This window comes from Rhinoderma darwinii, chromosome 10 (genome assembly GCF_050947455.1).
Source record: "Rhinoderma darwinii isolate aRhiDar2 chromosome 10, aRhiDar2.hap1, whole genome shotgun sequence".
In the NCBI taxonomy this organism is placed as follows: Eukaryota; Metazoa; Chordata; class Amphibia; order Anura; family Rhinodermatidae; genus Rhinoderma; species Rhinoderma darwinii.
Genome location: NC_134696.1, coordinates 85,294,856 through 85,321,745, shown reverse-complemented (window position 1 = coordinate 85,321,745; position 26,890 = coordinate 85,294,856). Strand labels below are relative to the sequence as shown.

The 26,890-nt window shown below is 44.3% G+C and overlaps 1 protein-coding gene across 3 annotated transcripts in view; it reads right to left on the bottom strand.

Moving 5' to 3' along the window:
- Positions 1-26,890, bottom strand: part of DSCAML1 (DS cell adhesion molecule like 1) — a 186,904-nt gene that overhangs the window by 25,265 nt on the left and 134,749 nt on the right. For 2 of the 3 annotated variants that reach the window (XM_075840151.1, XM_075840152.1), the window contains exons 4-11: positions 24,217-24,363; positions 23,855-24,133; positions 22,930-23,205; positions 21,218-21,514; positions 13,650-13,922; positions 10,545-10,823; positions 6,803-6,922; positions 6,314-6,490 (exon numbers count right to left, since the gene is read on the bottom strand). In XM_075840151.1, the coding sequence (XP_075696266.1) occupies positions 6,314-6,490; positions 6,803-6,922; positions 10,545-10,823; positions 13,650-13,922; positions 21,218-21,514; positions 22,930-23,205; positions 23,855-24,133; positions 24,217-24,363 (1,848 nt within the window). Of the gene's footprint in view, positions 1-6,313; positions 6,491-6,802; positions 6,923-10,544; positions 10,824-13,649; positions 13,923-21,217; positions 21,515-22,929; positions 23,206-23,854; positions 24,134-24,216; positions 24,364-26,890 lie in introns of those variants that run through there. The other variant, XM_075840154.1, reaches the window with a different exon arrangement.

Genomic DNA, 26,890 nt, shown 5'->3' with positions numbered 1-26,890 from the left:
TACTGCCCCATAAATGCCCCAATACAGTATAATGCCCACACAGATGCCCCCATACAGTAAAATACCCACAAAGATTCTCCCATGCAGTATAATGCCCATACAGATGCCCCCATACAGTATAATGCCCCCATACAGTATATTGCCCCCACAAATGCCCCCATAACTGCCCCATACAGTATACTGCCCCCATAGCTACCACAGTATAATGCCCCCATAGCTGCCCCTAGTGCCAGTGCCCTTGTAGATAGTGACAAGGTGATAGCACCAGTATCCCCTGTAGATAGTGCCACAGTGTCCATGGAGATAATGCCACGCCCCCCTGTAGATAGTGCCATTGGGACTTTCTCAAGGAGTGGAATCCCCAGTCAGAGCATATGGACCGTGACGTCAGTGGCTACTCCTTGAGCGGAATCCCCGTTGCCGACTCTGGCCTGGGGATTCCGCTCCAGGAAGAGCCCCTGACGTTAATGCCAATATATGGACAGTAACCTCAGGGGTTTCCTCTAGGAGCGGAATTACTGACCAGATCATAGTCAACGGGGATACTGCTCAATCAATAGCCACTGACCATATATGGACAGTGATGTCAAGGGCTTCCACTCGCACAGTGCTTAAAGTAGCGCTGTTCCCAGGGAGTCCTCGACGAGAGGTGGAGATCCCTCTGCTCCTCCCCAATGAACTAATTCTGAAGCAGGGAGCTGATGGTTCCCTGCTTCAGAATTGGGTTCAACTGTATCTGCGTCCTGAGGACGCAGATACAGTTGATAGCGGGACATACCCCCGGCCGCCCAGGACAGCGGGACACCGCCCGGAATCCGGGACTGTCCCACTGAATCCGGGACGGTTGGGAGGTATGATTTAGGTCTTATACACTCTGCATATTACAGCTCTGTTGTGTATGGAGCGCTGCCATGGAGGCACACAGGGCCCCTACTGTACCTCCATGTGCCTTTGTTTTCATACAGAGGTTATTTCTGTATGATTTCACACAAAACCGATTACAACAGGGGTCCCACGTCCCCTGGTGGGACCCCGAGTGTTTAAACACTTATCACATATACTGTGGCTAGGTGATATGTTTTTATGGTGTAGCTACCCGTTTAATGTAATTGCTAGAATAAACCTAATTGATTTCATTGCTGCCATGGAGTTAGCTCAGCTTTGTGCAGTATACTTGCATGGTACATAGATACATATATATTATGTGATTATTATTCTTACGTGATGTATATTTTATATGTGTTTTACATTGCTGAACTGGAAACTAATGAAAAGCCGAGCAGAATATTAATGTAGAAATAAATAAAAAATACTCTTTAAAAAAGTGCAGCTCTCGATCTCTAATTCATAGCTGGCTGAGCACACCAGTAAAAAAAATCCTGCTCGCTGTTAAAGGGGTAGTTTACATTTAATAACCAATATATGAAAATCATATAGAAGGGAGCCCAGCTTATACTATAGATGATGCTTAGGAATAGGCACCAGGAGTGGTAAAAGTTTAGACTTCTGTACTCAATCCCCGCAAGACGACTGATGCTGAGACGGCCGGTCTGTCTGTTCATATAACATCCCCCATGTACTCTCAGGACAAGCTGTATATGTCAATGTCTTTGTAAGCAGTTCACCCTCAAGGGACCAAACAAAGCCATGTTCCTGGGACGGAATTCAGATGTCTTAATATTGAATACTTTATACAGAATTTAGTTGCTCCATCCAATGGCTCCTGGTTGTTAAAAGTGAACTTCCCCTTTAAGTGTTCCGTACAACTATGCCATATTGTCATAATACCATGTCCCTGGTTTCCTATCTCAGTACATAATGCATTTAAATAGCCTAAAATAATAATAATGATATTTATTATCATTTGTATAATTTGTTGGCATTTATATACCCCTAATATATTTTGCAACTCAATGAAAACATATATATCACATACAACAGCAATAATATACTACAACATGTGTATTAAACAGTTAATTTATTTAGACCAGACTGAATCAGGATTATACAGGGTCCCGGCAGGTAACAGATTTACCCCCCCTCCTGCAATCTGAAACCCCATAGCTTCCTATTGATTTTGCTAGAATGTCACCACTAATACTTCATCAATATCTCATAAATGAACATAAGCATTGTAACCTTCTTATGCTCTTATGAAAATCATAAAGAAGAGCCCAGATTATACTACAAAATGACGCTTAAAAATTAATCCACACAAAACCCACTTTGGAATTTGGTCCGCACAGAGAAAGAATAAATCGGATTCTTGTTAAGAATTCCTAGTGAGGTTTATAGTCTGGGTAACAATTTGCTTCAATTTATTATATAGAATAGAACCTGAACCAAATGCAAAATTCATTGATGCTAGTAAGAGAGGCGGGGCCGTGACAACCTGACAGGTGATGGGTGAGAACACCTTATTAAAAAGCTACACGCTAATCTAATTTTATTAAGGTCATAGGGATTACCAAAATGTCTCCTAATATTTAGGGTTAACACCCGCATCACACACAAGTAACACTACATTACTCTCAACTTTGCAACAAATGATATTTAAAGCTGAGCTCCAGCAGAGGTCGGATATTTCAGCCACTACCCCACAGGTCAACCTACATTTTATATTCTTCATAATCGTTTCTAATATGGAACCGCAATAATCCGTGATTGTAGCTTAGCTGCATGGTTGTCTAAGCTGCAAAAGAAGCTTCCAGCAGCCCTCTGGTCTCATCAGTGGCTTTGTTTCTCCCCCATGCTTTACACTGCAGCTTTGTGTGCACACATTGGCTGCTGTGCAGAACACAACCAAAAAACAAGATTACGAGGTGCATGTCAATTCATGTTAAGATTATTTTCACATGGCAGTATTTTGATCAGTAATTAAATCTGTATTTGGAATTCAAAATGAGGTGTGGAACCTACACAGAGAAAAGTGTGAGGCCCCATGCACACGACCGTGCCCGCAATCACGGCCCGAGATTGCGGGCACGGCCGGCCGCTGACTGACAGCCGCATTTTCGGGCCGTGCTCCCATACAAAGTATGGGAGCACGGCCCGCAAAATGCAAAAGAACGGACATGTTCCATAATTCCCGGAACATTTCCACGGCACTGACACCCTTCCGTAGTGCTACGGAAAGGTGTCAGTGTTCAATGAAAGTGAATGGCTCCGTTTTTGCGGACCGCAGTTGCGGTCTGAAAAAACTGAGTTTTTTTGCTATCGTGTGCATGGGGCCTAATGGAAAGATTTGCCCCTCTTGAGTGTTTTGGACCCACGCCTGGTTTGGGATACCAAATACAGATACAAAAACAGACCAAAATAGTCGTGTGAAAGAGGCCTTTGGGCCTGTTCACATCTGCATTGGAGGATCCATCAGGGGCCTCCGTGCACATTCGGCAGGAATTACCGGAAACAATAGTGCTGCATACTGCACTATGGTTTTGGGTAAAACGATGGACACCCCACCAGAACCCATTGAAGTCAATTGGTACCGTTGGCTGCTGGAAGTATCCGCTGCGCAAAGGGACCGTTGCGTCCGGCTTTTCCCTTATTTTTCTCCTCTGACGGAGCAGAACAACGGAAAGATGTGAACAGGGCCTTACTGCAAGGACCAAATGTTTATCAACTAGAAACGGCTAAACCACCGATGCGAACACAAAAATACAAATGCCCCACTGTGTTATGTAAAATGCTGTCAGGTGTTTCTGTCTGCCAGGGACTGTTGGTACATTGACTCTTGTGAGTCTAGGCGGATGATCTTAACCCCTTCACGACTGCCATACGGCTATATACATTCAAACTGTCGATGCCCCGTGAAGTTGCCACGTGTATAAACGTTGACAGCCCTGAACAGGGTTCAATGAGTGCAGTGTGAGCAGCGCTGCACTCTCATGTCTGTCGGGGCTTTAAGAGCCCCGGACTACACCCCTCACTGTAGATAGCGCCACACACAACCCTCTGTAGATAGAGCTAACTAAGCTCCCTCTAGGAGCGGAATCCCCTCCTAGAGGGAGCCCTCGACGTCTCTCCATCCCCGCTGTAAATAGTGCCCCCCCCTGTAGATAGCAACCCCCCCTGTAGATAGCGCCACCTAAACTCCAACTAGGAGAGGAATCCCCAGTGTCAGATCGCTCCGTGCCAGGGATTCCGCTTCTAGAGAGCCGCAGACGTCACTGTCCACAGTCAGCGGCTCTCTCTAGGAGCAGAATCCCCGGCCGACACTCTTACTGGGGATTCCGCTACTGGAGAAGCCCCTGGCGTGACTATCCATATATGGACAGTAGGTTCTGGGTGTATTTGCAGCGTAGGTTCCTACCTCAGAGGTCACCTTGTCGTGGCATGTGGGCTCACACAATTTGATCAAAATGTGCACTAAGAACCTCCCTATTGTAAGTAAATTTCGATGTAATGCAGATTTATTTATATTTAGTGGCTTAGGTGGCATTAGTGTTCGCAGTGTGCTATCGCAATTTTCTTTGTGTGCCATATATGGACAGTGACGTCTGCGGCTCTCTCTAGGAGCGGAATCAGATCGCTCTGTGTTGGGTCAGATCGCTATGTGCCGGGGATTCCGCTACTGGAGAAGCCCCTGGCGTCACTATCCATATATGGACAGTGAAGTCAGGGGCTAATCCTGGAGCAAAATCCCCAGCCACAGCGCTGCCGACGCGGAGTATTCCGCTTTTAGAGTTAGCCCCCAACGTCACTGTCCATATATGGACAGAGACATCAGGGTCTCCCTCTGGGAGCTGAATCCCCAGCCAGATGGATTCCGCTCCTACAGGGAGCTACAGTGGTGCTAATTACAGGAAGGTGGTGCCAATAACAAGGGGGGGGGGGGGTGCTGATACATACAGGGGAAGTGGCGCTATCTGCAGGGGTGGACTATCTACAAAGGGGATGTTGCTATTTACAGGGGGTGTTGTGCTATCATCTACAGGGGGGTGGTGCTATCTGCAGGGGGGTGGTGCTATCTGCAGGGGGGGTGGCGCTATCTGCAGGGGGGGTGGCGCCATCTGCAGGGGGGGTGGCGCCATCTGCAGGGGGGGTGGCGCCATCTGCAGGGGGGTGGCGCCATCTGCAGGGGGGTGGCGCCATCTGCAGGGGGGGTGGCGCCATCTGCAGGGGGGGTGGCGCCATCTGCAGGGGGGGTGGCGCCATCTGCAGGGGGGGTGGCGCCATCTGCAGGGGGGGTGGCGCTATCTGCAGGGGGGATGGCGCTATCTGCAGGGGGGATGGCGCTATCTGCAGGGGGGATGGCGCTATCTGCAGGGGGGATGGCGCTATCTGCAGGGGGGATGGCGCTATCTGCAGGGGGGATGGCGCTATCTGCAGGGGGTGGCGCTATCTGCAGGGGGGCGATATCTACAGGGGGTGTGGTGATGTCTACAGGGGGTGCTATATACAGGGTGTGAGGCATTATATGGGCACTACCTACAGGGGACACTGTGGCACTATGTGGGCACTGTGGTACTATTTACAGTGGGCACTATGTGGAAACTGGCACTATCTACAGTGGGTAATGTGGCACTATCTACAGTGGTATTGCATCACGATCTACATGGGCACTGTGAGGTTTTCAAGTGGCTGCAACAAAAAAAACTAACAAATAAAATTCATCCATTTTTTTTAACGTCCATGAAAAAAGGATGACAAATGTCGGTGAAAAACGGTCAGGCGGCCGGGAAATGGATTCAAATTTCAACTGACAGTTAATCCGTTGTTAACGGCACTTTTTTTTCACATTGTGTGAATATAGCCTTATAGCCCTCTTATCCGCTCGCAGCAATTCAGGGTGACAGTATATATATATATACACACACACACACACACACACACACACACACACACACACACACACATATATATACATACATACATATATATATATATATATACACACACACACATAATGTAGAGAAATATATACGAAAATTAAAAAAAAAGTGTTTTTTACATTTTTTGCGATTTTTCTGCTCATAATAACAATTTTAAACATGGAATTAATTAATCTAATCTAGTAAATGAAAGCCTCATAAGTCTTGTAACAAAAAAAAAACAAAGTAAAAATAGTTGTGATATTCAAAGCGGTTGCAAAGATATTATCGTTTAAAGAAGTGCATATGAAAAAATTCACCTGGACACGGGGGCATCAATCACCCTTTGCCATGAAATGGTTAACTTTGTATGAGGTCACTGACATTTATTGTAATTCCTTAATGTCGATCTGAAACCTTTTAACCACATGTCAGTAGATTCCTCCTGTCGTCATCTATGCCACTGCTCCATTCAGATTAAACATTTATTCAGAACTTACTTTTCACAGTAAGAAACATTGACTTGCTGATGTCCGTGCCCACACCGTTACTGGCTTGGCACAGGTAATACCCGATATCCTCTTCGAGTACATGACGTATAAGTAAGGAGCTGTTGGGGAGAATCTGAATCCGGCCAGTGAGTGGCACAGGATGGTATTGTTGGGGGTTCCCGCTACCTAGATTGACACAAAAGAAAAGACCTTTAATGAATATCAAGGAAAAATTGGCACTTCTGCTGCATGTGCGGAGCGGAGAGTTAATGACGTGTGACAGAGGAAGAGCTGTAGCGCATAGTGTCGCAGTACACATGATGGGGGGGGAAGATACTGCATCTGTTTGACGTCTATGTCAGTGTAGTACTGCATAATGGAGAGCTGTCAGTGTGATAGAAAGAGGTGCGGTGTATACAATGACATGGTGTTCTGCTAATGCCAGCGTGTGCAGGTACAGTGTGGGTCAGGATAGGTCTTCAGGACCACTGCCCTCACCTTTGGCATGTTTCCAGACCACCTTTGGAGGCGGATAGCCATCGACAGAACAATTCAAGACCCCAGCTTTCCCGTAAATTCCATCTTGGTTGTTGGGCTGAACAACAAATCTGGGGGGCACTGTGACAAGAGGGAAGAGATAAAGCTCTATTTCACTGGGGATCATAATACAACAACAGGGTTTTTATGATGTATGTCATTGCTGCTGAGTGTTCACAATGCGGAGCAGTTTTCTTTGAAATCACTATGAAAGGACGGCACTTTTTTTTATTTTTACTTCTTAGGATCCTGTATCATACTGATCCTTGTGGAGATGACGGCAGGACAGTCTAGATCTTGAGCTGAACTACACCAATAATGTACACTTCTCAAAGTATTTGTTAGAAGATTTTAGATTTGGTGTGCGGCTTTCACATATTCATGCACTGCACTCTTACAATCATGCACACCTTGCGCAGAGCACTGCACCTTGCTCCAAAAACCATGCAGCCTGCTCCCAAAGCCATGCACTACAATGCACCCTGCTCCTAAAGCCATGCACTACAATGCACCCTGCTCCCAAAGCCATGTGGTACAACGCACCTCGCTCCCAAAGCCACACAACGCACGGCATCCTGCTACCAAAGTCCATGCGATACAATGCACTTTGCTTCCAAAGTCACGCAGTGCACAGCAGATGCACGCACCATCCTGCATTATGCTCACAAGCCCACGCAGAGCACTGCACCTCGCTCCCAGAGCCACACAGCGCACTACACCTCGCTCCGACAGCCACACAGCGCACTGCACCTCGCTCCCAGAGCCACACAGCGCACTACACCTCACTCCGACAGCCACACAGCGCACTGCACCTTGCTCCGACAGGCACACAGCGCACTGCACCTCGCTCCGAAAGCCACACCGCACACGACACTTCGCTCCCAAAGCCACACAGCGCACTGCACCTCGCTCAGACAGCCACATAGCGAACGGCACCTTGCTCCGACAGCCACACAGCGCACTGCACCTCGCTCCGAAAGCCACACAGCACACGACACTTCGCTCCCAAAGCCACACAGCACACGACACTTCGCTCCCAAAGCCACACAGCGCACTGCACCTCGCTCAGACAGCCACACAGCGCACGGCACCTCGCTCCCAAAGCCACACAGCGCACTGCACCTCGCTCAGACAGCCACACAGCGCACGGCACCTTGCTCCGAAAGCCACACAGCGCACGGCACCTCGCTCCCAAAGCCACACAGCACACTGCTCCCAAAGCCACACAGCGCACTGCACCTCGCTCCCAAAGTCACACAGCGCACTGCACCTTGCTCCGAAAGCCACACCGCGCACTGCACCTTGCTCCGAAAGCCACACCGCGCACTGCACCTTGCTCCCGAATCCATGCAGTGTACGGCACCTTGCTCCCAAAGCACCCTGGTCCCATAGCCATGTAGAGCAGCAAGCATGACTTTCTATGTGTATGCCCAGGGCGATGTAGAGAAGTGCAGCCTGTTACTATATCGTAAAAGCAAATAAACGGATATCCAAGGCAGACCGCTACACGCCATAACAACACTGCATTTCAATTATAGCCTCTGATTTCTAATGTATGCAGAGCATCGCACCTCCCACACATGATGATGTATATACCTCACTGAGTGACATCAATAAGCTTAACCCACAGCGTTCTGCACCTCATAACACCGTCCCCAAATCTGTCCGGCGATATTTATACCCAGCAACACCGACCAATGAATATTTATCTGTATGTCTCTGTTCATTATATATTCATGATTATATCAACATGCAGCACTGAATCACAAGCTCATTACATATTCATGCTTACATTAACACAGCGCATTAAAAACTCGTTAAATCCACAGGGCCCATTAACCCTGTAGAAGCTGTCACTCAGAAGTAAGCAGTCAAAATAGATTTCACCATTTTCTATGGAAAGTCTGATTCATTTCTATTGTTGCTTTTGTCTCGGTATTAAATGGGCTCTATAAATTTTAGGACTCTGTGTCTGAAGGAGTGGCATGTTTATTTACATATATCTTACCGGCAGGACAGGATTAATATACAGATTTGCATGGCAGCATCCTTTCTGTGCCCTATGACCATCCCCTGTAGTCACGGTTCCCAAGATCGGTGGTCATTATGAAGTTAATTATGCAGCTACATTAATGTTCCTCAAACAGTAGCTCTTGTGCCCCCTACAGTACAGGTGGCTCCCCAGCTACGGGTAATATTGGATGCCAACGACACCGGGGATGTCTCAGCATTACTTGGCACCATACCACTGACATACCACTCCAAAAATGGGAAAAAAATAGAAACTTCGTTAGATGTGTCAAAAACGCTACAATCATCTCTATCGACATGGGGGATAATATCACTGCCACTTGCCATAAAAGCGTAGAAAAAAAAAAAAGTGCACAATGTAAATTTTTTTAAGCAGATGTTGGGTCCCTTGTCAAGAAGTAGGTTTGGGCAGTGCCAGGTGGCATGAAGAAAGAACGGAGCGACTTAATAGGAATCCTAGATGCAAGAGTGGCAGGCCGTGTGGTACATGGGATGGCAGGGGAGTAATAAAATGGCCATAGACCTTCAATAATGGCCAATTCCATGCAGATGAATATAGAATTCAAGTGTCAGAAGAGATTAGTGGCTACCATGCACCTCTGGCGCCGCTTACCTTGGGAGAAATAACAGAATTAGGGTTCATGCACACGGCTGTATTATGGCCCCGTACATCTTCCACATTGTAGTATGTAGTCCGATGCTTATAGGAGAGACTATCTCTGTACATACACAGTCTACAGAGCCTGCACGGTGTCCGCGTAATGCCCTACAGGCTCCGTAACCATGTGCATGAGCCCTAGAACAGGAAAGACCAACCTGTCCAATTCATTATTCCCCGGACAACAGATGTCGGGTGAGATTCTACCAACCAGAAAGACTTTAGGTTGTAAGCCGATCTGGCCAAAATTGGTGGGACGAGTAATCAAATTGATAGGATTTCCTGCATTGTGCATTTAACCTTAAAGGGGTTTGTTCATTTAGAAAACCCATTTTTAAAAGACCCTATTAGAAAATTCTGAAAGGAGTCAACTATATAAGTACATATGTGGAGGATCTGGCCTGTCTGTGCATTCCATGGACCGCAAACGGATTTCAATGGGAAGTGTGTATTACTTAATCTGGCCTGCGGAGGCGTTGCAGGGGAACTGAACACGTTTGCTTGATTCCCAACAGAAGGTGGATGCCGGGGGTCCCTGCAATAAGATACCCTGTGATAAGCTTAATGTTAGGGGACCCTTTTTACAAAAAAAAGATCATCCGAACAAGAAACACCTCTAACCCAATATGCTAAAAAGTGTTATTGTGACATCAAATTTAGCATAAGAAAACATATTAACATGACACTAAATTGCCTTTTTTATTTGCGTACATCAGCCATTGACTCCTATTGTAAATAAACGTATACGGCGTAGAATACATTTCTTCAAGTGGTCCTTGAAAACTGCCCATAACAAGATTTAATATATTGAATGAAATGAACGAAGCATTTTAACGATGTGTTTTTCTACCGTTTTTGTTTTGTCACACAATACACTGTTTTTGGTTCGGAAAGCGACTTCTTCACACATTTTACATGAGCATTATCCACATTGTCGTCTTCCTACTGCTGATGGAGCATTTCTCCTACTGTCACATATAACAGGTCTCTGTTCCGCCAGCTGTCTTCTCTTACCTCGCACTATAAGTTGCCTCTCCCGGCTCACCGTGGCTGCGTCATTACTTGCTATGCAAGTGTAATTCCCGTTATGTTTGAGGGACACACTGGAGATCTGCAGGGAGCTCATGAATTCCTTGGTCTCAATAGTGATGCCGGAGCCCGAGACAATAACCTGACCGTCCTTGCGCCATGTGATACGAATTGGCATATCTCCGGAGGACACCACACATGGGATATAAAGTAGTTGTCCGATAGAGGCAGGGGGGAACTCAAAGGGCTGAATAAGTGGGGGCACTGTCAGATAAATAAAGACATAGTCATTTCAACAAGGAAAATAAATGTTAGTTGCTCATATCAGTGTACGTCATTCATAGACCTCTTCTTACAGGTCTGTTTTAGTAAATACCGATATTCCCCGTGAAATAACAATTCTGGAGCATCTTTTCTTGAAATTCTGGGCTGTGCCGTTACTCCGTTGCTCCTCCTGGAAATGTATAAATACATTGACTACTGGGTGTTATCATTCCCCTTGTTAACGAGGCGTGTCACACTCTGGCGGTGTCCAATCAGTGCGGTCAGACTGTAGGGACACATCCTATTGATCAGGGGAATAGTAACACCCAGATATCAATTTAGACTAGGACTGCACAGGGACTTTGGGCGCAATACAGGTCGCACAGCCAAGGATCGCTGTGTCACGCTGGCTGCCTTGTAGTATAGAAAGTGAATGTGGCCGCGTTGCGAACCGCATGTTGCTGTGACCACTTCACTAGTCACAAAAAATTAAAAAAGGTAAAGAATTTGTTGCGATGGTCGTGTCATTGTTGCAGCAACCTGCAGCTCGCAACGTGGCCAAATTCCCTTTCATTACTGCGATGTAGCCAGCACGACACTGCAAATCACACAGCATCTTTGGCCTGGCAACTTCTGTTACGGCCAAAGTGGCCATGTATCCGTAGTCCTGTTCATACATTTTGGAGCCAGCGAGACCACTCCTCGAGCCCATTTGGACTTTTTTAGCTGCCTGGGAATAGGCACGAACCACGTAGTGTTTTTTTTACATTTATTTTATTTTATTTTTTTTGCATAAAGTTGTATTGCACTTTTTAATAAGGTATATAATATTTTTGGCCTAAAACAACCCCAAAAAGGTAGGGTCCAATAGTCGATTTTAAGGGTATGTTCACACAAGGTCATTACGTCCGTAAAGGACGGACGTATTTCGGCCGCAAGTACCGGACCGAACACCGTGCAGGGAGCCGGGCTCCTAGCATCATAGTTATGTACGAGCTAGGAGTCCCTGCCTCTCCGTGGAACTACTATCCAGTACTGAAAACATGATTACAGTACGGGACAGTTGTCCGGCAGCAAGGCAGGGACTCCTAGCGTCGTACATAACTATGATGCTAGGAGCCCGGCTCCCTGCACTGTGTCCGGTCCGGGACTTGCGGCCGAAATACGTCCGTCAATTACGGATGTAATGACCTCGTGTGAACATACTCTAAAGGTGCATTCGCTACCTGTCTCCTGCTATTTCTTCAGCCCTGCTGCACCTATAATGAACTTTTTTTGTACTTGGAAAATGTGGACGGATATCTTAGATCATGACGATTCACGTACATTATATGGGAATTATAAATCGACTTATATCTTTTTATAGGTAAATAGATGCAATGGCTACGGTGTAAAGTAACAGAGGGAAGCGGTGCACAATCTCAGTCTAGCTCTCACACGCCGTCCTATTCATTAGAAAGGATCTCTCCCCGGGTGCTCCTGAATAATTGATGTGCTGGAGAAGCTTTTAAGTCTCCGGCAGATCTGGGAGACCACGATGGACGCATTATTTTTTAAAAGCCAACAAACACTACGGAAAACAGCGAGCAGGGGCTCTGGGTAAAGGGCAGGGCATTAATACGCTGTGTTTACACAGCAGGTCCCTGTGCTGGGACTTGTCAAAGAAACAGATCAGGGGTGAGGCGGCGGCGGCGGTAAAGGGGGAGGCTATGCTGTACAGGACTGAGCCAGCGCAATACATAGTAGCTTCATATAAGGCAGTACATATATGGCATAAAAGGGGTTAATTCTGCACCCGACAGATGGATATCGCAGTGTGACCTGGCGCAGGGATGAACATAGTTATTATAATCACCATGAGACGGAAAGCTAAAAGGTCCGAAAATACTCCGCACCGTAGCGACGACTCCGAGAGCAGCCGTTGTGCTTTGCGCTGGTAAAACACATTTACCCGACTGCGATCACATTCATTTTACAGACTTCCAAAGTACATAACTACTTTTCACCAATATTTAGATTTCTCCGAACATAAAAACGTTTCCTGTAAATATTCGAATGTAGCAGAGCTGAACGGGTTATTTTGCGCACTGTGATAACTCAGCTGATTAGTTTTATGTAAATGAAGTCACATCATTGTATAGTGGATAGTTACTAAACTTTCTGATATATTTCGTGTTGCTAGTCCTCTCGATTTCCAAGATCTCCTCTCGCTATAAGTGAATGGAAACATTAACCGTTTACATTCAGATGCTGAAAACCTCCTGGTCCCGCTCACACAGCTGTGGGTTTGTTGTCTCAGACTAGGTGAGGTCTATCAGCCTGGAGTTTAGGACAAGAGACATTGGTGCTGCTACTTTGTTAGGCTATGTTCACACGCTCAGCAAAAAACTTCAGAAAATACGGAGCTGTTTTCAAGGGAAACTGTTTTTACGGCCGTTTTTTGGAGCTTTCTATTGAGTCAATGAAAAACGGCTCCCTTGCACGACACACACTTCTTTTTACGCGCCGTTATTTGAAAATGAGGCGTAAAAAAACGCCCTGTCGGAACAAAACGCTCGTGTGAACGCTCAGCCGCTTCATTTCTGTTCGGCTTTCTCCGGAAAGTCCATGTATCGGAGTACGGGCTCATAGACTTTCTATTGAGTCCATATTCCGATATGTTGATTTCCGGAAAAAACCGAACAGGCACGAAGCGGCTGAGCGTTTCTGCCGCTTAGTTTTAGCGAGGTCCGTTATAAAGTCATTGCATTGTAAGTCAGCGTCAGTTCTGTTATTAGTCTCCGTTCACATGCAGTCAGTCTCCTTGTATCCCATTTGCCCTCTGACCTTTTACAGTAATGTGGACGCTCTGGCTGATCGAAAGTTGGGGTTGAATGAGGACGCTGCACAGGTATTCGCCTTCATCCGTTCTCTTCTGTACGTCGCTCAGCATCAGGGTCCCATTCTCGAACACCACCTGCCTGTGGTTATCGGGTAGCAGTAGAGAATCCTTGTACCAACTGATGAAGTAGTAGGGATACCCAATAACCCGGCAATGAATGAAGCTATCTCTTCCAGCCACCGCTGTCAGGTTCTTCATAGGGCGGATACTAGGTGGTCCTGAAGTGAGGTGCAGGGAACGTACATTAGGTGGACACAAATCAAGGAGATACATAAGATTTAGGGGCAAGAACGTTAAGGACAAGGGAAAAAGAAGAGACACACCCCAGGGAGCAGCAAAAGACTCACAAAGAAATCATTATTAGAAGTAAGAACAGTCCAGGAAACAGGGACCAAAGCAGAAAGTCAAAGTGAGGAATATGGGATATGAAGGATAACCAAGGGATTAGATGATGGAGGGAAATGAAAGACATTTTACATAAATGAAGGATTACAGCCGGAGACTAAAGCTTATGGATTTTGAGAAATGTTGTGTTCACATTTTACTATTGGGTTTTTCCAACATAGGACTTCAACATGTCTCTTTTTCTGGGTTGTCTGAGATTGAAAAAAAAAAAAAGTCTCCTTTTTCCAGAACTGCTGCCTGTTATCTATGGGCAGTGTACGGTATTGTAGTTCAGCCACAATAACTTGAGTGGGTCTGAGTTGCAATACCAATCACAGCCTATGGACAAAAGAGGCGCTGTTTCGGGAAAAAAAAACATACACTTTCTAATCTCAGCCTCTCAACCCCTCTAACTATTTAAAATGATATAAAAAGTGTTTTCTAGTCAAGGGAAATGGCAATTACTATTCCATAGTAATACTATTCCATATTCCCATGAGTCTAGTAAGGCCACTTCTGTAACAGCCCCTACCATGTCCCATTTATAATACTAGTGTCATCTTCTGTGGCAATGGGACCTCTTTGGGGCTTCCTTAGGCACCCGTGTCTAGGTTCAACTGCCACTTCTGCACCCCTATAGCTACACCCGTCTACAGGCAGTTTGTTAAAGTCTATGTACACCTTTGATAACAGTATATATATATATATATATATATATATATATATATATGTCTACCAGTGCGTTTGGTGCAACTTTCTAATTACTTTTTATAAAAAAAAGGTTTTACTTTTTGAGATACAGCTGCTATGTATCCTGTATACAGAGCAGCTGTATCTAGCGCTGAATCCTGTATCCGTCAGGTTAGCGGGACTGACGGGTTCAATGTCAGTGGGCCCTGAATGTCTTGGTCACCCATGATCGAGCGGTTACCGATCAGATCTAAGTTCAAAACTTAGATGTCATCGATTACAGGTGGATCCCGTGTGTCAGAGACCCGCAGGCCCCACTGACACCGAACCCGTCAGTCCCGCTAACCTGACGGATACAGGATTCAGCGCTAGATACAGCTGCTCTGTATACAGGATACATAGCAGCTGTATCTCAAAAAGTAAACCGTGATAGACATTTTTATAAAAATAAAAAAAGGTGTACATAGCCTTTAAAAACCGTCATCATTGACAAGAGTGCATGGCCATGCAGTAAGTAGAGAAGTGAGGGATATGAATACATAGATGCCGGTTATATCTTTAACGGACACAAAGTAGCTAAATTGCATAGAAAGAAATAGCAACGTTGCTATTTTGGAATAGTCTGTTATGTGCACATGGCAGGTTGGAAGCCATGCATCTCAATAATGTCACATAAGTAAGTTAGATCTCCGAAATAATGACCGGCAAAGGTTCATGGGTAGCAATAATAAATTATTTTATTACAAGCCTAAGTGTTGCTCTTTATCTATTGACTTTTGGGACCACCTAACGGTAACAGCGTGCACAGAGCTGGCAGGAGTCGGCTGCCCGTACAAGACGGGAGGCTGCGAGGGAGATTTATCAAAAGCTTGGTTTCGCTGGCACCATTTCAAAGCATCCGCACATTTGCACAACAAACGGCCAATGAAGCCGATTTTGTCAAAATATGCAGCCCTCTTCCTGCAAAACTGTGGGATTTATAGTCTTCATGTTTTGGTTAGTTCAGTTTCTCTGTAAGGGAGGAGTACATCTTCCGACAACTGGTCAGGGTACCTGAGGCGGGTAGAACGCTGTACAGATTTTAATATAATCTCATCTCCGGTAAAGGATACTAATCAAACGATTCCACATAAAAACACAGATCTGATGTAAAAGGAACAATGTTAAATGCCAACAAAACCGATATTTGCATTTTGCCTATTGTAATTTCATCAGATCTGAATTCATGCATTTACTCCGCCACCAGTGTTACAAGAGTTGCCGCACAATATTTAAAGGGGTTTTCCCCACGAGGGACATTTATGACATATCCACACTGGATATGTCACAAATGTCAGATAGATGCGGGTACCACCTCTGGGACCCGCACCTATGTCTAGAACGGGGCCCCTAAACTCTGTTGCTGAGCTACGCTGTTTTCGTAAGCCCCATAGAACGGAATTGTAGTTACGGAAACAGCGTAGCTTGCATGCTACGCTGCTTCCGTAATGGCTATTCACTACTATGGGAGTTACAGAAACAGCTTAGCTCAGCGAGCTATGCTGTTTTCATAACTCCTGACCATAAAGTCAGGAAGTGGCCGAGAGTGAACGGGGTTTTAGGGAGTCCCATTCTAGAGGTGGGATCCACATCTATCTGACATTTGTGACATACCCTGTGGATAGGTCATAAAGGTTCCTCGTGGGAAAACACCTTTAAGGCTACATTCAGACGAGCGTGTCCGATTTGCGCGCTTAAAAAAAAACCGCTGTTTTTCCTACAATTCATGTCCGTGTGTGTTTTGTATTGGCATCAGTGTGCTTTGCGTTTTTCACATCCGCGCAAGTACTTTTTTTTGTAATTTTATTTTTCTGCTTTTCTATGTAACTGATGCGTGAAACACAGACAGCACACGGATGTCGTCCGTGTGCTGTCCGTGGTTTCCACGCACCCATAGACTTCAATGGGCGACTGGGTGCGCAAAAACGCACCAATATAGGACCACGCAGTGAGTTTCACGCAACGGACACCCTCTGCGTGAAGACTCACCCATGTCTGAATAGCCCCATTGGCATGAATGGGTTGGTGCGCTGTCCGTTATTTCAACCTACAGCACACGGACAAGTATTACGCTCGTCTGAATGAGCCCTTTACTCTATGGCAACCGGATACCTGTGTCTTAAAGGGAACTGGATGGTTAATTAATGGAGATCACGGAGCACGGACTTAAAAATGGCTATGCACCTAGGCGGATATAGGACTGAGGCCAATCTACTGGAGGCTGGAGTTCATGGTTTTGAGTAGTACAGATGCTGAGGAACCGATTTGCAAGATATCAATTACTAGGTTGATTTTGTGCAAGCATCGCCTGGCACGGGGGAATGCGGGTGTGCGCGCTGTGGGCACCCCCTCCGTAAACAATGGGATATTTATGATTGTAAGTGTGCTTCAGATTGATGTACACGAACGAAAATCTGCTGTGAATGACTAGAACCATGAATCACCCCGAGATCTGATTACAGGCTACAGATTCGCTAGTATCCGTCTTCGGAGTCATTACATTGGTCAGGTCACAAACTAAAGATAAGAATGGCACTTCTATTTCTCAAGTTAGTGATCAACTTGAAAAACTGAACACAAATAAATGATAAATATAATAGATATAGCGCCATGCCACTATTTCTATGTGTGAAAATAACCTAATACCTTGAGAAAAAGGGTACGATCTGGTTTAAAAAAAACAAAAAAAAAAACAAAAAACACTATGGCCTCATACACACGACTGTAGTTTTGCGGCCGCATACTATTCGCAATTGTGGATTGCGGATAGTACAGGACACATTTTATCCTATGGGCCAATGCACACGACCGTGTTCTCCACGTTCCGTGCATTGTCCGGGATCCTGGACCGCAAAAAAAAATAGGACAAGTAATTTTACGGGCAGCATTTGCGGTACGGGCTTCTTAAAGTCAATGCACATCTGGTGTGCGCGCGGTCCATGATTGCGGATGGCCCGCAGAGGACACTCCTCGGGCCATCCGAGATCGTAATCACGGACCATGCACTCGGCTACGGTCGTGTGCATGAGGCCTATGAGGTAAATGCAGCACTGATAGAATAAAAGAAGCGAAAGAAGGAATAGGTGGGTGGGTGGGGGTCATGTTATAATCGTGTAATATTAAAGCTGTGAAAATGGCAGCCAGTGATACACCGGCACAGTATATACCTTAAAATATCAGGGAGTTTTTCTGTATATGATCTATGCGCCATAATTCTATTTAATTCATTTACATAGAAAATATGTATAAATATTCAAATCGGACATCCTCACAGGCAACATAGCAGCCCCATCAATCACTCAAACTGAACTCCCATGAAAGCAGCCTCAATTTTCTACACTCGGCCTTTTAAAAGCCGATAAAATCTAAGGCGGATAATTGCTTGAAGATTAGAACGCTCAGTTTTATAACAATGATTCCAAATGGTAAGTTGTAGATCTCGAAGACACAATATAGACATGCAACACTGTCTATTAAACGTCCTAATAATGCAGCTGTCCATAAACTTAAGATAGCCGACAGCTATTCCTCCCGACTTCTGCATACGCATGCCTGCTCAATGTGGAGAGGGAAATAAGCCGCTGTTAGATAGGAGATAAGCCGCTGCCAGATAGGTCTGGCAGCGGCTTATCTCCTGTGAGAACAAGATGCCCGATCCTGCCTACCTCCAGCATCTGCCGTTGGGGGAACGTCTCGACAGCCCCATACACATCAGATAGTCATCTGTTCTTGACAAATTTGGCACGTTCAGCCGACTATTATCTGATGTTTATGGGCACCTTAAGCTAATGGGTGCAAAAGTACCAACTGAACGGCCCTCCTAATTCCCTCTCATGGTAAAATTCAATATATAGTAGAGTTTGGCTTCAACATGGCTGACTGCAGTCAAACTTAGCTCTGTTCATTTAGATGTATTTTATTATAAATTATGTTTAGTGAAGCGGTTCACTGAGTAGGTAGGGGCGAATTTACTTTTTCACATGGGTGATATGAGTGTTGAATGATGTCTTACATCAAACATTTTTAATGGACACGAAGATTGGGATTGGCAGTGTCAAAAAACAAAAAAAACTTAAAGAAGCACTCCAGCAGATTATTATTTTAGCCTATATAGTGCAGCATGGGCTTTTATGAAAGAATAATGTAGAGGCTCTTTGTGTATACCAGTTTTAGTTGATGTGCCAATTATTGGCTGTCCACCATCTTGGCTCCTTCTTCCCTTCTGGTATGGTTCCCTAGTTCATGTGCGGCCTAAATTTCCCATTGTGCCTTTGGCTCTTAGTCCTATCTAAGTGCAGCTAGTGATATATCAATGACATAGAACCATTGTCTCCTGTTATTCCTAGGAGATGCAGCTTCAACCTGTCTCCTACTGGTTGTGATTGCTGGGTTTCTCCCAGTCAGCTCTTACAAGCAGGAGGCAGGGGAGAGCAGTATGGAGCAGCATCTCACAGAAATATACTGGACTCTGCACACAGACCTCACAGGTAGTATAGACAGTCAGTGTGAGTCAGGGGAGATTTATAACTTTGCAGCTACTCATTGTATGGCTTCACCTAATATATAACTACACTCCTGCTCCCTTAGATAGGGCCGAATTTATATTTTCAGTAGCACTATATACATGGATGACATACAGGGAAACAAGGAGGGTGGAGGTTGGTGGGGAGAGTAGGGACCTCAGAGCTGCCAGGAGGAATTTAACCCCTTAGTGACCAGCCCATTTTAGGCCCTAATGACCAAGCTATTTTATTCGTTTTTCTATAGTCGCATTCAAAGAGCTATAACGTTTATATTTTTTCGTCTACATAGCTGTATGAGGACTTGTTTTTTGCGGGATTAGTTGTGCTTTTTAATGGCACCATTTTTGGGTACATATAATTTTTATATTAACTTTTATTAACCTTTTTGGGGGAGATTATAAAAAAAACTGAAATTTCGCCATTGTTCTATGCGTTTTTAAATTGACGCCGTTCACTATGCGACATAAATAACATGTTACCTTTATTCTATGGGTCGGTACGATTACGGCGATACCACATATGTAGAGGTTTTTTTATGTTTTACGACTTTTGCACAATAAAAACACTTTTGAACTAAAATTATTTGCTTTTGCATCGTCGCTTTCCAAGAGCCGTAATTTTTTTATTTTTCCATCAATGTAGTGATTTTTTGGGCTTGTTTTCTGCGGGACAAGACGTAGTTTTGAATGGTACTGTTTTGGGGTGCATGGGACTTATTGATTCATTTTTATTATGACTTTTTTGGGGGGCAATGGAAAAAAATTGCAATTTCACCATGGTTTTTTGCGTTTTTTTTTTACGGTTTAAATTACATATTAACTTTATTAATGGAGTCATTACGGTCGCGGCGATACCACATATGTGTACTTTTTTTTTTTTTTTACACTTTTACTAAATAAAACCACTTTTTATGGAAAAAAATGTTTTTGTTTTTTTTTTTACTGTACTTTTTATTAATAATCTTTATTTCACTTTGATGACTGATTTTATTAGTCCCACTAGGGGACTTTACTGTGCGATGTTCCGATCGCTGCTATAATGCTCTGGTATACTTCGTATACCAGAGCATTATTGCCTGTCAGTGTAAATCTGACAGGCAATCTGTTAGGACGTGCCTCCGGCGCGTCCGAACAGGAATATGTCCAGGGCAGACCTGGGGGCTTTTATCAAGCCCCCGGCTGCCATGACACCCCATCGGAGACCCGCGATTTCATTCGCGGGCCGCCGATGGGTGACAGAGGGAGCGCACTCCCTCTGTAAACAAAGTTAAATGCCGCGGTCGCTATTGACGGCGGCATTTAACGGGTTAAACGGCCGCGATCGAAGTAAACTTCTATCGCGGGCGTTGGAGCAGGAGCTCAGCTGTCATCAGACAGCAGAGCCCCGGCTCCTGCCTGCACGGGAGAACCGTGCAGGACTTAGACTAGGCTGACGTGAAAAGGCGTCAGCCTAGCCTAAAGCCCATTAGTGACCGACGTAAAAAGGCGTATTAGTGGTCACTAGATGCGGATATAATCCTGTAGTTCACTGGAAATCCTCCACACAGTTTCCAGTTTACAAAGAAAAGCAAGCTCTTGACTGCTGGTCAGACAGTTTACATGACAACTGCGTTTAATGAAAGGGTTCAAAACGTATGGAGGAAACTATGCTGGGAAGAAACAAATGACACTGCTAGTATATTGCTGATTAAAAGTAAATGTCCAAAATAAATAAATTCTGGAGTGCTTCTTTAAGGTGGAGGTATAAGTAATGGAATGTCGGAAGAGAAGTAGAGAGGAAAAAAAAAAAGAAGAGGTGAAAGGACAGGAGGTGGCCAGGTTACACACCCAAGGAGGCATCATAGACCCTATTCTGATATGTAGAAGTAGGACAGGCACCTCTTACGTTTATTCGAGCTTGGTATTCTGCAGTCCCCACAGAGTTGCGTGCGGAACATCTGTACACACCCCCATCCAAAATCTGTGGGCTGCTCACGTTCATGTAACTTATGGTGCTGCCATCTGAAGCTGTGTATTGATTGGAGCGGTGGGCTGAATCGCGTTGGATGGGCTCATCGTCCAGGGTCCAACTTATAGTAGGAGGAGGAGCTCCTTTGGCAGAGCACATAAGAGAAAAGGGCTCCCCGGGATTCATTACTTTTTCACTGAACGAAGAGATTATACGAGGTGTCCCATCTGTGGACGAGAGGATGCAATTACTAGTCTCTATTTCCCGTAACCTCGCCGATTTTAAAAGGTAAGGTGAAGATGTATACGTGACTATAAGTGCTTACACATTGTCAAAGGTGGCCTAACTTATTGAGTCAGCCCAAGGAGAAATGATTCTGTAATAAATTGTATTACTTCATCCAATTTCATACAAAAAGTTCCTGATAATACATGCCAAAAAGGGGTTTTACCTTTTGACATGTCTTTAAAAAAATGTTTAATGGAACGCTCTGATTACATAGATGCCACTATATGGGAGAACACTCTGGCTGGCACGGCACAAAAAGAAGTTCTGCAGAGGCTATTGAAAATATTAGGTCACCAGTGAGTTTAGTGACCTATATAAAAGCACTGAGCCTGTGGCCTTGTGCGGTCTTTATATGATCATGTAACATCTCTGGGACTCTGAATATTCCAATAATTTACAGTAGGGGGTATATTGAACTGTATACAACGTCTTGAGCCATACACTTTTATATCCTCTAATAAATAAATTCAGAGCTCATAAGTTGTGACATTCTGATAGCAGGGCCAGGGTCTCCATATAGCAGTTTGCAAAATAGTGACTCTAACAAACTGCTGATAAAGCCAAAATGACCAATTCCAATAATTCTGATTCATAAACAGTTGTATATAAGGAAATATCTTCCCTATATTTTAGCAATATTATAGCAATGGTGTTCATTACCTTGATTGATCACCAAAGGTGAAAGATTCCCGTTTGACAGCTACCAATATAACATGGCGTTCACCCTATGTAATAAATCTGAACCTCTTTTGAGGACGGATTATCACTGACATGGAAACTTTTTATCCATTCATAAGACTAAACATTGTGTATTAATTCAAGTTAAGAGAGTGATTAAAAAATGAGCAGAATTATAGGCTCAGTAATATCGGCTACGTAACGCCACGATGGTCCAGATGCCTGAAAATAATTGTCAAACATTTGCTAAACAAGATTGTAAAATGGTTGTAGAATGGTTGGCCACATGCACACAACGGTAATATGACTCGTACATCCCCAAAATGATATGGAGCCGTAATATGGCACCCAAAAAAAGCCTATGGGGCCTAACTGTACCATCATACGTCCCCAATTTCATAAAGAGACATGCAGGAAAGCAAAATTGTGCCATGTTCTTTTGGACGTTGTATTCCGAAACTATTAACCCCTAAAAGAAAGGCATCATATGGCAGCACAGAGTGTGTCCAGCACTTTACAACAGGGACTCTGTGTACCTGCGTACAGACTCCATACACACAGTAGGAAGCTTTGGGTCATTGATCAACCTATAGAATTCGGTATTGCAAGAAATGTTGGTCTCCAGCCCAAGCTTAGAAATGATTGATATTATTCTTTAGTCAGAGATCTTACTTACCTTCGAGCACCACAATTGCAAAGTCTTGGACGGTTTGTGTTTTACGGTTCCCAAAACATTGATACGCTCCAGAGTGCATTTTTTGCGCACTGCTTATGACCAGAGTTTCATTATCCGTCCCTCGTATAGAAATGAACTCATCAGCCTCGATGGGCTCGGTGTTTCGGTACCATCTCACAGTGTAGCCCGGGGATCCGCTGATAGAACAGGATAGGATAACGGTACTGCCAATTCCGGTTTTGAGTTTCTTGGGTGTTAAAGTTATGCGGAGCGTTTCTGTGATAGGAAAGGAACAAAAGGAAGAAACATTTCTTCTGTCCTTATAACATGAACGAAGCGCATCTACCGGACAAGTATTAACTAAACCAGACATGTCAGGGGAGCGGACAGATCCCATTTAGGCGGCCTACCAAGCATATAAACGGCAAAATTAAATGAAATTCAACCAATAGTGTCGCTTTACTTTGATGAAATACCTTCCAGGGACAGGACGACTGTAAATCTAGATTTTAAAATTCACTTATATTATTTCTCCTAAGAACTTGCTATCAGCACTCCTTAGCTTTCTGCGACATGCCTCCAAATAACCGTTTCCTTTAACCTGAGCCGTGATTTTATCTTGAAGCATCCCCGCTGCCCTTAGTAGCGCAGTATCCGCCAGGCTCTGTGGAAATGCCACTGAACAATATTACACTTGTCTGGTTTTCTTGTCATGAGTGTTCGCACACATTGACACAATGATATGCCCTACAGTAAAGCAGCTAAACTTGTTGTTACTTGGTGGGACACGTAGATTGTCACTTCAACCGGTGACATCACGCACTATATGTCACCTAGGTAGATAAAATATCCAGTAGATACTCATCTAGCAAGAACACACGGACACGGAGACCCAGTGCATATCCAGGGTGTAATGGTAGCTTACCTATGACGGTCAATGTGCCGGTGACTTCCGTAGAACCAAAGCTGTTCGTAATCTCACAGATGTAGGTTCCACTGTCTTCAAGACGTAGGTCTGTCATACCCAGACCTGTATTACGTTTACTCCAACGGCTGTCAGAGGGAACAGGACGGCCATCTTTAATCCAACGAGAGGCTAGGTTTGGGTATCCTGAGGCAATGCATGGCAGCTCCACTTTATCGCCCACAAGTATCTCGTGGGATTGGAACCCATCAAGGAGAATGGGGACGGACTCTGCAGGCTCTTTGGAGCCAATAATACAAGAAAAATATTGTAAAAGGAATATTATTGTTAACATATGGAGACATTTCTCATTACGGACTTACCGGACACTATGAGACGCGCTCCATTGCTTTGTCGCGTCTCTCCACTATATCGATGTCTGGTGATGCAGCGATAAGTAGACAGGGCATCCTCCTTCTGTACATCCAGGATGTAAAGTGCACCTGATGGGGAGGTGATAAATCTCCCCTCTAAGAGAAGATACAAAGAAGAACATTACGATCGGTGCTAGCAGTACGACATATATGATGGGATGCCACAATTATGGCAACCCACACAGTACATTGAAGATATTCAAGAATTGGTTATTAAACTCATGTATAGTGCTCAAATTTTATAATGTCGCCTCCGTCACTTACTGGACCACAGGAGATGATCTCGGAGACCAAGGCTGAAGAAAGTGAGGGGGAGGGGAGCTGTTTGTTTACATGGGCAGGATGGGTATATTCGTTCATATGACTATATACCAAATCCTAATTGGACTTCAGCACAGGACAGAGTTATAACCGATAGTAAATCAGGTAGTGAATGTGCTCTATTAGTTCAGAGAAACTGTATATTTCATAAAAACTAAAAAAAATGCATTCAAGCGCGGTAAATATAAAGCAACAGGGTGAGGGGAGAATAAAAGGAAATTCAGAAAGAAACGCGTTTCAGATGCTGCTTATTAGTCAATTTGTCATTCATTTCCACCTCAGCGAACGTCAACACTAAAAGTGCCAACCTGTCACCTACGCAGCTTCCTGTCACATAGTCACCCTGTGCCACTCTTATTATAGCAGCGTCTGTCTGCTTCTACATACAGCACACATCCCATATGTACGGCGTGCAGCGTTATGTAATGCACAGAGCTCAATCTGCCTGACGCTATATATAGAGCAGATCATCTGACTGCTTCTTACGGCACAGGGTATATATAATATATATATATAATATATATATTACCATGTATATATGCCTTTCTATTACCGTTGATATGCGAGGTTTTTTTGCAGTTCATAAATGAATTTCCTTTATCGTTAATATATGTATTTCTACTACAGTTCATACATTGTACATCGGCCACACGCATCGTCTGCAGTAATTTACATGACAAAAAAAAGGACGTACTTGTGGGTCTTATTGGAGCCGCAAGTAAAGAGAAAAACTTTGGTCCATATCAGGGCACATTAAACTACATATGTATGTAGTGACGTATGTAGGAATGTTTGCGGTGTACATACTGTACAGATGTAGCCATCTTTTATCTTGACTATTAACGCGTTAAATACACAGTGGCAAGAAACTAACTTGACTCTCAATGACTTTTGCGGTGTGATATGACACTGCAGCAAGTTATCAGAGTCAAGAGAAACTTGGCTACATCTGTGTATATATATATATATATATATATATATATATACATATATGTACGTACGGACGTGATGAGTGTGCTGTATGTATGTCTGGAGCACGTATATCTAGTGAGTTTCATATAGGTCGCAATTCAGGGTCAGTACACGATATATTTGCAAAGTTATTTAATTTTTTGTGAAGCTTAAAAAATTTGTTAGGCTTCGTTGACATCTGTGTTGGGACTCCGTTCATGGGTTCCGCCAGAACTTTCCGTCAGGGGAACCCACGAACGGAAACCATAGCTTTCCATTTCCATAGATTTCAATGGTAACGCTTCCGTTGCGAATGGTTTTCGTTTGTCTCCGTTCCGCAAGGTTTCTGGTTTTTTTTTGGCGGAATCAATAGCGTAATCTTACAGAATGGAGAGTTTGGACATTAGATTGTCAGTAGATCCCAGATCTCAGAGATTGGCAGGGAGCAATTCATTTATATTATGCTTTTACGGAAATAGAACAGTTAAAATCTGAGCTGGTAAAATCTGGCAAAAAAACCTGGCAGGAAATGGAAAATACATGAAATAATAGAGTATTTCAGGAAGGAGAAGAGACCCAAAGATCTCAGAAGAAGGGTCTTCAGACGGAGTTGTTCAACTTAAAACGTGGCTGCTTTATATGTTCAAATGATAGGTTCTCATTTGGCGCACACTCTGAAACCTTCCTCATAGTCCTTCAGGCTGATCTTATAATGATAATCATTTTTTCATTTTATGCTGGTCACAGGCAGAAAACTTGTGGAGTCAAAGAGATTAATGACGAGAGCCGACGAAGGGTCAACAATGTCTCACGCTGCCATCTGAATTTCTGTAGTGAGAAGAAAATGGGGCAGTACACATCAAAGAGATATATATATATACTCTGCAGTGCACACTTATATTATTTAACTCCATCTTTACCCTATGTTATTGTTTATATTGTGGACTCCAAGATCCAATGGGAGATACTTGAATATACCACCCGTCTGGCCTAACCCGATGAGTGATGACGGTTTCTGTGGTGCAGGACTTGGGAAATACCAACAGGGTTAAATCTATATAGCTACGGCACTTACGGTATGTTCATACGGCAACGCCAATTACGTCTGAAATTACGGAGCTGTTTTCAGGCGAAAAGAGATCCTGAATTTCAGACGTTTTAAGAAGTGCATACGTTTTTTGCGGCGTTTTTTATGGACGTAATTGGAGCTGGTTTTCATTGGAGTCAATGAAAAACGGCTCCAATTACGTCCCAAGAAGTGACATGCACTTCTTTGAGGCGGGCGTCTTTTTACGCCCGCCTGCACAGAACACCGTAAGACCCATTGAATTCAATGGGCAGATGTTTGCAG